The sequence below is a fragment of the Pelophylax lessonae genome, assembly GCF_965119305.1.
Source record: "Pelophylax lessonae genome assembly, chromosome: 3".
Classification (NCBI taxonomy): domain Eukaryota; kingdom Metazoa; phylum Chordata; class Amphibia; order Anura; family Ranidae; genus Pelophylax; species Pelophylax lessonae.
The window spans coordinates 569,583,108-569,597,136 of NC_138770.1; the positions used below are offsets into that span (position 1 = coordinate 569,583,108).

A 14,029-nucleotide genomic window follows, 5' to 3' on the forward strand; every position below is an offset into this window, starting at 1 on the left:
CTAAAGTGGCTAGCCGAAGATACAAGTCCTCATCCTTCTTCCATGGGACTGAGGTTACTGGTGCCATATGGGCACGCACACACATACTTAGGGCTCTGTACATGTTGTGTATGTGCAGTGTATTCTGACTTGGGTTTAAAGCCACTAAGCACTGAATTAGGTACAGTGTTGGTGGTTGGGCCTGTGGTGTCAGGGGATAGAAGAGAGAGGTCTGACAAGAGAAAGTCATTCTTCTGCTCTCCTCCTGCCAGGACTCATAGTGCCAATTTAAGTAGAGGTAATCAAGCTAGTATAAAGTTGGCATTTTGTCATTTGTTGTCATTGAAGTGTTTGCCTCTGCTTGTGGATTTATTTACAGTTGTGGAATCCCCTGAAAACAGCCTGATAAAATATATTGAGTTATATGCTCTTGATCTCAGTTATTACTCTTCAGCTAATTCATTCAAAAATATACAGTTACTGCAGTTACTGTTCCACAGAAACCTTATAGTAATGATGTCTCTGTTTTTTATCATAATGTGTGGCTTTTCATTGGTCTTTGCACTTACACTATAAGTACTGTAAGGCTGATGTTTTATTGTGCAGTAAAAAATATACTTACAAAACAGGATAAAAACTGGCATGTAAAATGCAAGGATACTGCTGGAACGCCGTAACCAGCATGTGTTCTACGGCAACAGGAAGTGACGTCGTTCAGAAACGGAAATTGCTTCGATACGTTTCATCCTCCCACAGGGTATCACCAAGGACCTCAAGATGATCTTCCATCTTAAAAATTTTCAACAAAAAGCTATGCCAAAAACCAGACACCATATGATGCCTGCTATTATCATCTTTATAAGTCAGAACACCCTCCTTTGTGAGAACTTGTATACTTGTTTTTACTTTATAATCAAAGGCTGGAACCCCCTGTCTTCCAAGGCAAGCCATGTCCTCTATATCCAATTAGTGGTAGGTGGGTGGGGCTTAGTCAATATGTCAAGGGAGTCCAGCTCTTAGTAAGAAATAGTAAGGATCCATGTAAAAGAGAGTTGTCTTCCAGAGTTTCACATGAGTTTGGAATGCTCAGGAAAATCCCATTCATTTTAAGTGGGCAGTACTCATGGCAGTTTGAAGGTTGTTTTTCATATTCTTCGCACTGTGTTTCTTTGGACACAGTGTGTTTTTTTCTACTCAAATTTAGCAGAACATGATTCAATGGAAAACACAGCATTTGACAAGAACGCCTTTTGATTTGATCCCTAACTTACATCAGAAAAATGCATAGAGGGTTATTTTGACCTTGTTGAGATTGTGCTGTAGGAGTTTCAGCCCCTAGTTTACTGTTTAGGTAAATAAAATAAAAAACTCCCAATGATGCAGAACATTCCAGTAAAGAATGGAGTCTCGCTTTTTCTTAAGGACCTACTGCAGAGCTGCCCAGGGAAGCTACACTGCTTGGATCCATTCATATGTGTCCCTTATGATGTCTCATGACAAACCACAGGGGACCAACAGGAAAGCATCTTTGTACATCACTTCATTGGATGCTCCTTTGGAATTTAACTTCCAGTTTGTGCTCACATGTAAGCTTTATTCCTGGGAAGTAAAGGGCAGTAGAACCAACAGAGGTCCTTTCCAGATGGGACCACTATGAACCCTGTTCCTTTCTCTGTTTGTAAAATGTGTTCTTGAGCTTTTTCATCTTAAATGTGTAAATATGCTTACATGTTCACTTTAAGCAAACCACAATGCTCCTATCATATAGCCTCCAAGGAGCAAACCAATATGAATTTGATTTGTATTATTTATGGATTTTATCCTTACAGTTTCATTTTTAAGAGTATTTTACAGAATACAAACATGCTTTTCATTTAGAAAGCTTTAACTGTACATTATTAAATGTGTAAAAATGTTTTTAGTTTTTTAACAATAAATGTTCCATTCTTGCATTAGCAGTTAGTTTAGGAAACGTCGATTTAAATGCATATTCTTATCCTGGATTTTTATACCCCATGCAATGCACAAATGTATGAAACATGCAAAGAAAAGGCTGGTGGAATTGAATAGTTGAAAAATTATAGTGGATAGAGACAAAAGAATGAGACAGAACAAAGGTTTTTAAAGATTCTAAATCACACACAAAACATTTGTTCTGCTCCAGCTCTTTGTGAACTAATTGGCTCTCCTGGAGGGACAGGTAATTGTACTAGCCTACATAAGCTGTCCTGAAGCTCCCTTGGAAAGCTCCAGTAAGCTCCCAGTGTTAGCAGCCATCAAGGATTTCACAGGTCAGTCACTGGATCGATACAGCTAAAAGCAGCAGGGACTGGAAAGTCGACAGCAGGTTTAGGAAAAAAAAAAACACTGCAAGTGTAGGTTTGCTACCCTTCACACAGCCATTCAAGACAGCTTAATTAACCCTTGGAAAATACAATTTATCCAAAGGCTCGCAGGGTCTGTTTTAAGCCTTCCTGGTGAACTGATAGCAGAGATAGCTGGCAGTTCCAAATTCCCATCTTACCATTATTGCTCTTGCACAGAATAAAGCAGAGGCATTATTAAAGTTGGATGTGTGTGTCTTGTTCAGAAGTATAGAGTGCATGTGACAGAAGGCACCTGGGCACCGTGTCAGCATTCACATGTGATTTCAACAGAGGCTTAGCCCAGCAAGAACATTGATCTCTTACACACAGCACTTCATGTCTGAGGGCAATAGCATGGCGCAGAAAGTAAGTTGGCCTAAATTTCAGTGTATGTGTACAGCAATAAGTGTCCCATGCTGCTTTCTTCCTATCCTAATATTTATGGCAGTTTTTTTTTTTTTAAGAGATAACTATATATTATATATATATAATTGTTATCTATTACTATTTGAAATGCCATACATATTGTAAGCAGATATATATATATATATATATATATATATATATATATACTGTGTATATATACAGATATTTAAAAAAGTAGTAGAAACATATGTGTACAATACGGATGCATTTCCTTTGGTTTTACAATATTGAATTTAGTGTTTTAATATATACGTACGCCAAGTGACTCTTCAATTAGGTTCCTCAAATTATTATAAAACATTCCTATAATAAAAAAACCAGACTGCCTGATATTTGGTTCAACAGATCACAGAAGCTAGTTACTAAACAACAAATAACTAACCTTTTTGTGACCAGGGGTCATTAATGCCTAGATGCTCAGGCCATATTTAGCAGTGTCAGCATGTGTCAATTAACTTACCAATAACTCTGGGACTAATTTGCGTACCTAAATATATATTTTTTACATATTTTTAAGGACACATAAGGTTTGTTTTTGGTACCTTGTTTTAATTAAAAACATACTGTTTTTTTTTTTTTTCTTTTCTTTACAAGTTGACAATTGCACAAAAATGTAAAGAAAAAAAAAATTGCAATTTGTTTCTGTTTTTTTTTTATTTAATGCATAATTATTTTTAATAATCAACTGTATCTAAAATTTTAACAGTGTTCACCTGCAGACTGAAGGATTTATTTTTTGTCAGTGGAGCCACCAGCTTGCATGTGATCACTATGTCAGAGCTGAGACAGTGATCACATGATCAGAAACTACTCTAGTTCCTGATCTTTAGTTGGGAACCTAGATGCCACTGAGAACCAGGATTGAGACCCTGCGGCCATGAAAAGTGTGGAATGCCCGCTCTCAAAAAAAAAAAAATGTGCATTAAAGCATCCCTAGGATGCTACCAATTGCAGACAGAAAGGAGATAACTAAGGATTTTACATACAGTAAAATCCTAAACTAGCAATACATTGGAATACCCTACAAGATTACTATAAGGTAAACAGAGAAGAGGTCTTTGATCCCAGTGTGCATTAAACGGAAAAGCTTGTCCTCAGCCCCACCTCTTCAGCTCTAAAACCTTTTACTAAAAGTTAAGTTCAAAGCCCAAGGGGACCATAACAATCACCAACACAATATGAGTTCATACCATTAGACATGTACTTTACAGAACCACTTGGATATTTGAAAATGCTAAAGATCACCTGGTGAATGACAAATATCCTGCACAAAATGACCAAACCAAAGGCAGATTGGTGGCCAAAATAACTTGGCTGCCCAAGGTCAATCTCTTAAAAGGCGGGGGGCGTGGCCGGCTACTGATGTGAGAGCAGCGCGGTCCCGGAGCTCTCTCCTGCTTGCCCTGATCCTTCAGTGATCCTGTGGAACCCCGAGCCGCTACTCACCTGATTCCAACGCCCGTGTACTCCTGATCCCTCGGTGCATCAGCGGAGATGGTGAAGATCGGTCCCCCTGGTCCGGAGGCGCCTGGATCCCGGCCGTCGGCCTCCCTCCTCGAGCGGTCCCAAGATGGCGCCGGCCCGCCACGGAGCTCGAGCCAGCCAGCTGCTGCTGCACGATCCTCGCAGCCATCCGCCTCTCTCTCCCACGGAGGTGGTTCGGAGCCTGACGACTCTTCCTCCCTGCACCGGCATGAGACTGTGAGTGACCTTCTTCTTTCCTCCCCCCTAGACCCCGCTGCTGAGGCAGGGGTGGGGGTAGATAGGCCTGAGCCATCCCTTGCTGCCATCATGGATGCCATCCGCCATTGTCAGGCCTCTCTCACTACTCAAATTGAGTCTGTGAGGATGGAGATGTCATTCCTGAAGCAGGATGTCCATAATCTCCGCCATAGGGTGGGCAACGCGGAGCAACGTATTGGCGACCTGGAGGATGCCCACCGCCCCTTGCAGGCCTCTGTGTCTGATTTACAGAGGGGTCACACGGCCACCATTGATAAGATCACTGACATGGAGGATCGCCTCCGACGTAATAACCTCCGCTTTCTGGGATTCCCTGAGGGGGCGGAGGGAAAGACCCCCGAATCATTTATGGAAAAGTGGCTCCTTGACACCTTTGGGAAGAATGTTTTTTCTCCATTATTCGCCATTGAACGGGCGCACAGGGTGCCGCTGCGCCCCCTGCCACCAGGGGCGCCACCTCGTCCTCTTCTCATTAAACTTCTGCATTTCCGGGACAGGGAGGCTGTGCTACGGGCCTCCAGGGAGAAGGGCCGTGTCTCCTACAATAATAATGCTATCTCCATCTTTCCTGACTTCTCTGCAGCCACCCAAAAGCAGCGGGCCTCCTTTATGGCAGTTAAGAGGCGGCTGCGTGATCTCCAGTTACCATATAGTATGCTTTATCCTGCCCGTCTCCGGATCATCTCTCAAGGCAAGGCTCATTTTTTCCAGGATCCTCGGGAGGCTGCGCACTGGGTGGACTCCTTGGGCCGTGGCTCTCCTGGCCGCCAGGACCGGCGGTCTCCTCCTAGATGAAAGACTGTTTGTCTGCTGATAGTATGGTTGGGCTCTGGGCTCGTCCTGGTGCTCCTCATGGACCCTCTCTCGCCTGATTGATTTTTTGGGACAGATGGCTATTCCCTTTTTCTGGGGGTCGGGGTTCCTATTTTTCTGTTTTTTCTGATGGGCATTTTTGGGGTGGGGGGGCTCCCCCCTCATCTCTTTCCTTTTTATTGTTTTTTCTCGTTTGTCTACTACAGGACGAGCAGATCCACGTTTCCCTGCATTTGACTTCCTTTTGTTGTTATGGGCTACAAAGCTCTCAATTGTTGGGGTTTGAGGGCCGGGTGGGCTAGGGTGGGGGGAGGGGGTGTTTGTTACTATTGCCATCCGCAACCTGCGGGTCTAGGCGGGTTTTTTCTTTTTGGTTTGTTTGTTTGCACCATTTTGATCCACAGGGTCGGTACAGTTTTTCCTTTTTTTGTTTCTGGGGTCATGCTCTCTCCTTATGCGATGCAGTTGATTTTGTTTACTATGTTACTGTGGTCACTTTTTTTATGTCTTATGTGTACTCCTTTTTCTGGGCTCCTCTCAGATGCTGGTTGTGCCTTGGCCCTTCGGGGTTTGCCTGTTTTTGGGCTGACCTACGGGGCGCTAACGCTGATTGTTGGTATATTCCTATGTCTACTCTACGTATAATCTCATGGAACGTCAGGGGGCTGAATTCTAAAGTGAAACGGTCTCTGATGTTTAACTATTTAAAACGCCATAGTCCTCACATTGTTTTGTTACAGGAGACACACCTCCAGGGGTCCAGGGTTATGGCCCTTAAGCGGGCACACGTGGCGTATGCGCTACACTCTACCTACTCTTCCTATGCCCGAGGCATGTCCATTTTGATTGCCAAATCCGCTCCAGTCACTATTAAACATTTAAAGACGGACCCCTCGGGGTGCTTTGTTATCCTTGTTATTGAATATTTAGGTAAACCTTATACCCTGGTGAATGTTTATGTCCCCCCGCCGTTTACTAAGTCATTCTTTGACCGTGTTTTGGGTTTGGTTTTGGAAATGGCGGAGGGCCCTCTTATTATGGCGGGTGACTTTAACACGGTCCTCGACAATGCTTTGGACCGCTCTGGGGCTGCTTCTTCCCAACATACCCCCCTGCGCTCCTACTTAGACAAATTGGACCTCACGGACGCCTGGAGGTGGAAACATGGGGGGATTACTGAGTTTTCTTGTTATTCGAGCTCACACCACACTCTATCTAGGATTGACCTCTGTTTGCTCTCTCGGGAACTGCTGGGTCCGCTCTCGGGGATCAGGTACCTCCCTCGGGCGGTATCTGATCACTCCCCTTTGCTGGTGGACCTTGCTTTGGGGTCCCCACCTAATTATAAATTGTGGCGACTAAGCCCTCTGTGGCTGGCGGACCCTGCGGTGACTGATCAGGGGCTCACGGAATTGAATTCTTTCTGGGCGCTCAATGGACGGGAGGGGTCGGCACTGCTGACCTGGGACGCCTTCAAGGCCACTATGCGGGGCACCTTCTCGTCTGCCATAGGCCATGCTCGGAAGGCGCGTCAGACCAAGTTGGTTGACGCCGAACGGGCATTGCATACGGCTGAACGGCAATACTCTGACGACCCCTCCCCTCAGAATCACGCCGCTTGGCGGGCCAGAGCCCGTGATTTGGATCTCGTCCTTATTGAGCGCACCCAGAAAAAACTGTTATATCAGAATCAAAGAATTTTTGAACTGGGGGACAAAAACAGTCGCTTGTTGGCCTACTTGGCTAGGCCGGATTTTCAACCTTGTATCATTCCCCGGGTCACCAACCAGGCCGGTGTCATTGTAGAACAAACTCCTGCTATTCTTCATAGTTTTGTTGAATTTTATTCCTCTTTATACCGCACCCAGGCCCATTACACTATTATCGAACTTGATGATTTTTTATATGATATTGAATTGCCCGCATTGTCGGTCGACCAATCTCGCTTCTTAGACTCCCCTTTGACCACAGAGGAGATTGACAAGGCCATAGCTACGTTTGCACATAATAAGACACCTGGCTTGGATGGTTTCCCCATTGAATGGTATCTTCACTATAGGGAATTGCTGGTCCCCCATTTGTTGAAAGTGTTTACTTGTGCTCTGAAGGAGGGGCGTCTGCCACCCTCCATGACGGAAGCCCTTATAGTACTCATCCCGAAGCCGCGCAAGGACCCTCTTCTCTGTGAATCGTACCGTCCGATCTCACTTATTAATACAGATGTGAAGATTTTGGCCAAGGTCCTCGCGAGGAGGCTGAATACGGTTGTCACGGACTTGGTCGGGGCGGACCAGTCGGGGTTTATTCCTGGCCGGTCTACCTCGATCAACTTGCGTAGACTTTTTACCAACCTTCAGACGACTCATGATTCTGTGGGGGCCAGGGTTGTGGTGGCCCTGGACACTCACAAGGCTTTTGATTCAGTGGAGTGGCCTTATCTCTTGGAGGTATTGGCGAAATTTGGATTCGGACCGGGGTTCATAAAATGGGTACAACTTCTATATTATCTCCCTCGTGCCCGTATCAGGGTCAATAATTCCGTGTCTGACTCCTTTCCCATTTTTCGGGGTACTAGGCAGGGGTGCCCGTTGTCCCCGTTACTTTTCGCCCTGGCCATTGAGCCTTTGGCTGCGCAGATCCGCCAGTGTGCGGCTGTTGCGGGCTTTGTGATCAATGGCTTGGAGGAAAAGGTTTCCTTGTATGCGGATGATATGTTGATATATCTAGCGGATCCACATCAATCCCTCCCCACTCTATTGTCCATTATTGATCGCTTCGGTCACTTCTCGGGTTTCCGGGTGAACTGGAGTAAATCTACTCTGTTCCCCCTGGATCCCCAGGTTCTGCCCCCTTCTCTCGCATTATGCCCTCTCCAGGTGGTAGATCGGTTTCGATACTTGGGGGTTGACATTCAACTTCCCTTGTCTCGTTTCCTCCCCAATAATTTAGATCCCTTGGTTGCCCGACTTAAATCTTCTTTGCAGCTCTGGTCCCAGCTTCCTCTCACGGTTTTGGGTAGGATCAATATTTTTAAAATGATGTTCCTTCCCCGATTTCTGTATGTGTTGAGTCACTCCCCGATATATGTTACCAAACGTCGTTTCCAGGTCATCGATTCGCTCTTCACTTCATTTATCTGGGGGGGGTCGGCCGGCACGTGTGGCCAGAGATGCGTTACAGTTACCTGTATTAGCGGGGGGACTGGCAGCGCCCAACCTACGCCTTTATTATTTTGCCTCCCAGTTGGCACACGCACATTGGTGGTTCCATCCCGAGGACAATCATGCTGCGGCGGCCTTGGAGGCGGCTATTTTCACGTCCTATGAATCTCTGTAAATTTGCTGCACCGTAGATCTACTATGGGCAGGCCGAACACTGCACTTATCTCGGTCACTCTACGGGTTTTTGCGGCTACCGCATTGGGTGAGGCCGACCCTCCGGGGTCGTACTCCCCTAATGCCCCCCTTTGGCACAATCCTCGGTTTCGGGAGTTTTTCGGTCGGGACGACGGTATTTTTTGGGCCCGTCTTGGGGTGAAGTCTGTTGATCACCTGTATGTCCGGGGAACCTTCCGGTCCTTTGCGGACATGCAGTCCACTTTTGCTGTACCATCTACGGCTCATTTTCGCTACCTCCAGCTGAGACATGCGGCAGCTGCGCAGTTCGGCCTCCGGGATGTCTCGCTGGAGCCATCCCCCTTGGAATATCTCCTCTCTGACTCTTCACATGAGAAACTGGTCTCCACATATTATCGTAGGCTTTTGCATTCTAAGTCTAAGCGCTTGGCGGTGGTTGAGTCCCAGTGGCGTGAAAACGTCCCGGACTTGACGGAGGAGGTTTGGCATGACGTCCTTCCTGAACAAATCCCGGTTGTAATTTCCTCCAGGGATAGAGTCATACAATTAAAATTCCTGTATAGGGCTTACTACACTCCCCTGTTCCTTCATAAAATTGGTACATTATCCTCCCCTCTCTGCTCTAAGTGCTCTGATGGTGTGGGATCCTTCTTTCACATGTTTTGGGAATGTCCCCCTGTCCGTGCCTTTTGGTCAGGGGTGACGGCCTTTATAACTGATATCTCTCAATTGTCCAATGTCTGTAACCCCCTTCGTTGTCTCCTAGGATATGTGGATGATGAGGATGCTCCGGCTCGCACGAAACTATTGCTGCGTTTGCTCTTTTTCTATGCTAGGAAAGCTATTGCTCTCCGTTGGAAATCTTCCACACCCCCTGACGTTCCATTTTGGATCTCTATTGTTAATCAGGCTCTGCCTCTGTATAAACTGACGTATGAGGCCAGAGGATGTCCGAAGAAATTCAATAAAATCTGGTCCTTCTGGGTAGACTCTGATCTTACTGCCTCCTCGGTGTCTGACGCCTCCTAGGCGATGTCTACAGTGCCTTCTTTTGCTCCGCATGTGTCGTTATATATTGCTTATAATAATGTGTTACCCCCCCTTTTACCACGATTACTGGGTATTCTCTGTACTGTGGTTTTATTTTGTTAGATGATTGGAGAGGATGCTTTGTATGTTCTGTATCCTCTCTTTTATGTTGCAATGCCATTTTTCTTTTGGTGTACTGTGTTTTGTTTGTTTAATAAAAAACCTTTAAAAAAAAAAATCTCTTAAAAGGCACACATGAGTCTCTTCCCAACCTTTCTGACCACCTTCCTTCTGTAAGGTAAGCTTAGCCTGCTAATACCTCACCACGGTCTGCCAAGCCCTGTTTTTTCTGTTACTAACTCTAACAACTAATTGCTTACCAATACTTAAATATGGTGGCTTGCATTAGAAGGTAATACGCTTCTTGTCTTAGGGTGTTTCCACTCCACTGGAGACACATTTGGACAGCAGCATTATCAATCTGGGGAGAGGGTATTGTTGGATACACTAACAAATTTACATTAATTTGACTAACAAACTAAAGGCAAACTCCAGCTAATGCTTTTTTTAAGTAGTTACAGGAACAGTTTTTTATTTTTGGGATAAAGGTTTTACATAAATGAATAAAAGTTGACTATTGTAAGCACTGATGTCCGTATTAAAGTGGTTGTTAAGCCACTATATGATCTTTACACCATCCCCTCTGTTAGATTACAAACTGTATCCTAGTGCCTGTGCTTTATTTAAAAAAAGCTAATTTCTACCTGTTTTCACATCTCCTTTCAGCGATCACGTGACTACCAGCTCTGTTCTCTCCCTGTCTGACATCTCCAGGGGGAGAGGCCTGGAACTTCCTCTGACATCAGCTGGGGAGGTGGGGAGGAAAGGAGGAGAGAGCCGGGAGTCACGTGACGGTCAAGCGGCACTGAGAAAACAGGTAGGAACATGCTTTTATTTCATAAAGTACAGGCACCAGGATACAGATTGTAATCTAACAGAGGGGATGATGTAAAGATAACATAGTTTTGTAGCAGCTGGGAGGGGAGGGGAGCAGAGCGGCGCTAGTGATCTGACAGGCATGGAGGGGAGGGGAGGGGGAGGAGTACAGAGGGAGACAGAGGAGGACAGTGCAGGGCTGCGGATGACGGAGACACGTACACTGGCCACGGAGTCAGGGCTCAGCAGCCATGACACACAGTGGTAGGTGTACAGGAAGGTATTTTAGGTGATACGGGGGGCCAAATTACACAGCACAAGCACTGTGCTGTATATCATGCTTTAAGGGAACAGGATCTGTTTTTTTTTTTTTTTTTTTAAGGTAACAAACGCTTCAAATTATTTGTGTTAAATGATTTGTCTCAGCACTCTAAGGGCTCTTTCACACTTGCAACTGCACTGTAAATGCCATAAGCGCATTCACAGTGCGTTTAAGTTACAGGTGTGGTAAAGGCATCATTATTTTTGCCTCATAGTAATGGGAAACAATGTTAACGCTACAACTTGAAAACCTCCATCTGCTCCCTATTGCAAGAGTTTTGTGTGTCATTGATAGCGGTTCAGGAAGAATTGAAACCATGACCCAACCACCTATTTTTAACGCCTGTGTGAAAGAGCCCTAATACCAGTTTTGCTGGATAGCTTGGTCTGTTAAAATAAGTTGAAAAATAAAAGATATACTGGCAAACTCACCATGTAAAAATTAAGGAAAAAAGCTTGAAAATGAATTGGTAAGCTGCAATATAATACATTTTTTGGTTTGGGGTTTTATTGCATTTTTAGGTTGGGTTGACACTAGTGCGAATTGGATGCAGGATTTATATCCTTTGTGGCTCTTGATATATACAGTATGTTGCTTTGTCTTGCATGAGTAAAGCACAGGTTCACTTGAAACCTATTTTAAAATAGAAAGCAAAAAAACTTAAAGGGACTTTACAGGCATAAGAGTTAAATAGGATCATAAATAGTAGTGTAAACATTTGATTGACAAGGGTATAAAATCTCAAATATAAATTTTATTTATTTTGCTTGTGTTGGTTGTTCCTTAGATAAGTTAATTACATTTCTGTATACAAGTTCATCTGCACAGGATAATGTAATCAGGCACGTGACCTGATTGGGTAATTTGATAAGGAGGGGGATGTCCACGCTGTATATAATCTGTGTGAAACTGTTCAATAAAAGAGAAGGTTCCCTAACTTGTACAAGCTAAGTTGTCGGCTAGCTTTGTATGGGGGTGGCTAGGATATTTGATATCTATGTTCAAGGCTGGGAGGAAGCGGTATACTGACGGAAGCCCACAGACAAAGTGTGGGTCGCGGTTCCATTACAGTGTATGATCTCTTTTATTGGGGACAATGTGAAGGTAATGTTAAGTATTCAGGGGTTCTCCACCATGCAGGGTTGGGGATCTGCCTGGAGAAGAGAGGACTGGTTTCCAGCACTAGATTGCTAATTCCTTATTAGAGACCTAGAATTTTGGAGGTTCAAAGAGTTTTAAGTGTAAAGAACATTCAAACCCTGACTACAGGGACTCTGGTCCTGTGAGAGTTAAACCACATGTAAAGGGAGTCTTCAAAAGGAAGAGGGACAGTCAGCACCTGACAGTAAGAAAGAAAGCTGGACCCACATGAGTGAGCAAGGTGAACTAAGCTTGGGATTGAGCCATGGTTGCTGAGCTGTGAGAGCCTCCTCTTTGGCACCCTTGAAGCAGACAGGAAGCCCCAAAACCCCAGTGGGGAACCAGTAGATTGACGTTGAGCCATGTTGTATGATTTATATTATACTAGAATTGTGAGCTGTTTGCTTTATGTCTGGTGACGAAAGCCATTTATGTTTGTCTGTTTTGGAAAGATCAATAAAGACTATTTACTTAAAAGTAACTTGCTGGTGATAATAGTTACATAGGTTCAAGCTGAACCAATGTAACTGTGTAAAAATATACCATATCTGGACTTTAGCTTTAAATTACAAATACTGCAAAGTATACATTTGTTTTAGTCCTAGAAGATCCTGAATAAAAAAAAATATAATGTTTTCAGCAATGCTGCCTGCAGCCTCCTGACCTTAAGTACCCGCCAGCTCAGCAAAATGAATAGCTTGTCTCTTGTCTCCAAATAGCACCCACTAATGGACAGGAATAGTCAACAAATTTGGTCGCAAATACATGGGCAGACCTTGCTGCTGGAAACAGAATGTATCTTTAGTGATGATAACACATCACATTTTTGTAACAGGCAGCAGGGAAATATACAAATATATTGTGTTTGTGAAACTACAGTTACAGTGGGTACGGAAAGTATTCAGACCCCCTTAAATTTTTCACTCTTTGTTATATTGCAGCCATTTGCTAAAATCATTTAAGTTCATTCTTCTTCCTCATGAATGTACACATAGCACCCCATACTGACAGAAAAACACAGAATTGTTGACATTGTTGCAGATTTATTAAAAAAGAAAAACTAAAAAATCTCATGGTCCTAAGTATTCAGACCCTTTGCTCAGTATTTAGTAGAAGCCCCCTTTTGATCTAATACAGCCAGGAGTCTTTTTGGGAAAGATGCAACAAGTCTTTCACACCTGGATTTGGGGATCCTCTGCCATTCCTCCTTGCAGATCCTCTCCAGTTCTGTCAGGTTGGATGGTAAACGTTGGTGGACAGCCATTTTTAGGTCTCTCCAGAGATGCTCAATTGGGTTTAAGTCGGGGCTCTGGCTGGGCCATTCAAGAACAGTCACGGAGTTGTTGTGAAGCCACTCCTTTGTTATTTTAGCTGTGTGCTTAGGGTCATTGTCTTGTTGGAAGGTAAACCTTCGGCCCAGTCTGAGGTCCAGAGCACTCTGGAGAAGGTTTTTGTCCAGGTTATCCCTGTACTTGGCCGCATTCATCTTCCCCTCGATTGCAACCAGTCGTCCTGTCCCTGCAGCTGAAAAACACCCCCACAGCATGATGCTGCCACCACCACGCTTCACTGTTGGGACTGTATTGGACAGGTGATGAGCAGTGCCTGGTTTTCTCCACACATACCGCTTAGAATTAAGGCCAAAAAGTTCTATTTTGGTCTCATCAGACCAGAGAATCTTATTTCTCACCATCTTGGAGTCCTTCAGGTGTTTTTTAGCAAACTCCATGCGGGCTTTCATGTGTCTTACACTGAGGAGAGGCTTTCGTCGGGCCACTTTGCCATAAAGCCCCGACTGGTGGAGGGCTGCAGTGATGGTTGACTTTCTACAACTTTCTCCCATCTCCTGACTGCATCTCTGGAGCTCAGCCACAGTGATCTTTGGGTTCTTCTTTACCTCTCTCACCAAGGCTCTTCTC

At 44.6% G+C, this 14,029-nt stretch overlaps 1 protein-coding gene across 3 annotated transcripts in view; it reads left to right on the forward strand.

Annotated features, from left to right (window-relative positions):
* The window catches only part of VRK2 (VRK serine/threonine kinase 2), a gene marked incomplete at its 3' end in the record, with an annotated part of 342,168 nt that overhangs the window by 37,514 nt on the left and 290,625 nt on the right, over positions 1–14,029 (forward strand). For 2 of the 3 annotated variants that reach the window (XM_082251225.1, XM_082251226.1), the window contains exon 1: positions 2,640–2,711. The exons of the other annotated variant lie outside the window; for it this stretch is intronic. In XM_082251225.1, coding sequence (XP_082107351.1) covers positions 2,682–2,711 — 30 coding nt within the window. In that variant the 5' untranslated portion in view covers positions 2,640–2,681. Of the gene's footprint in view, positions 1–2,639; positions 2,712–14,029 lie in introns of those variants that run through there. 3 annotated transcript variants of the gene reach the window in all.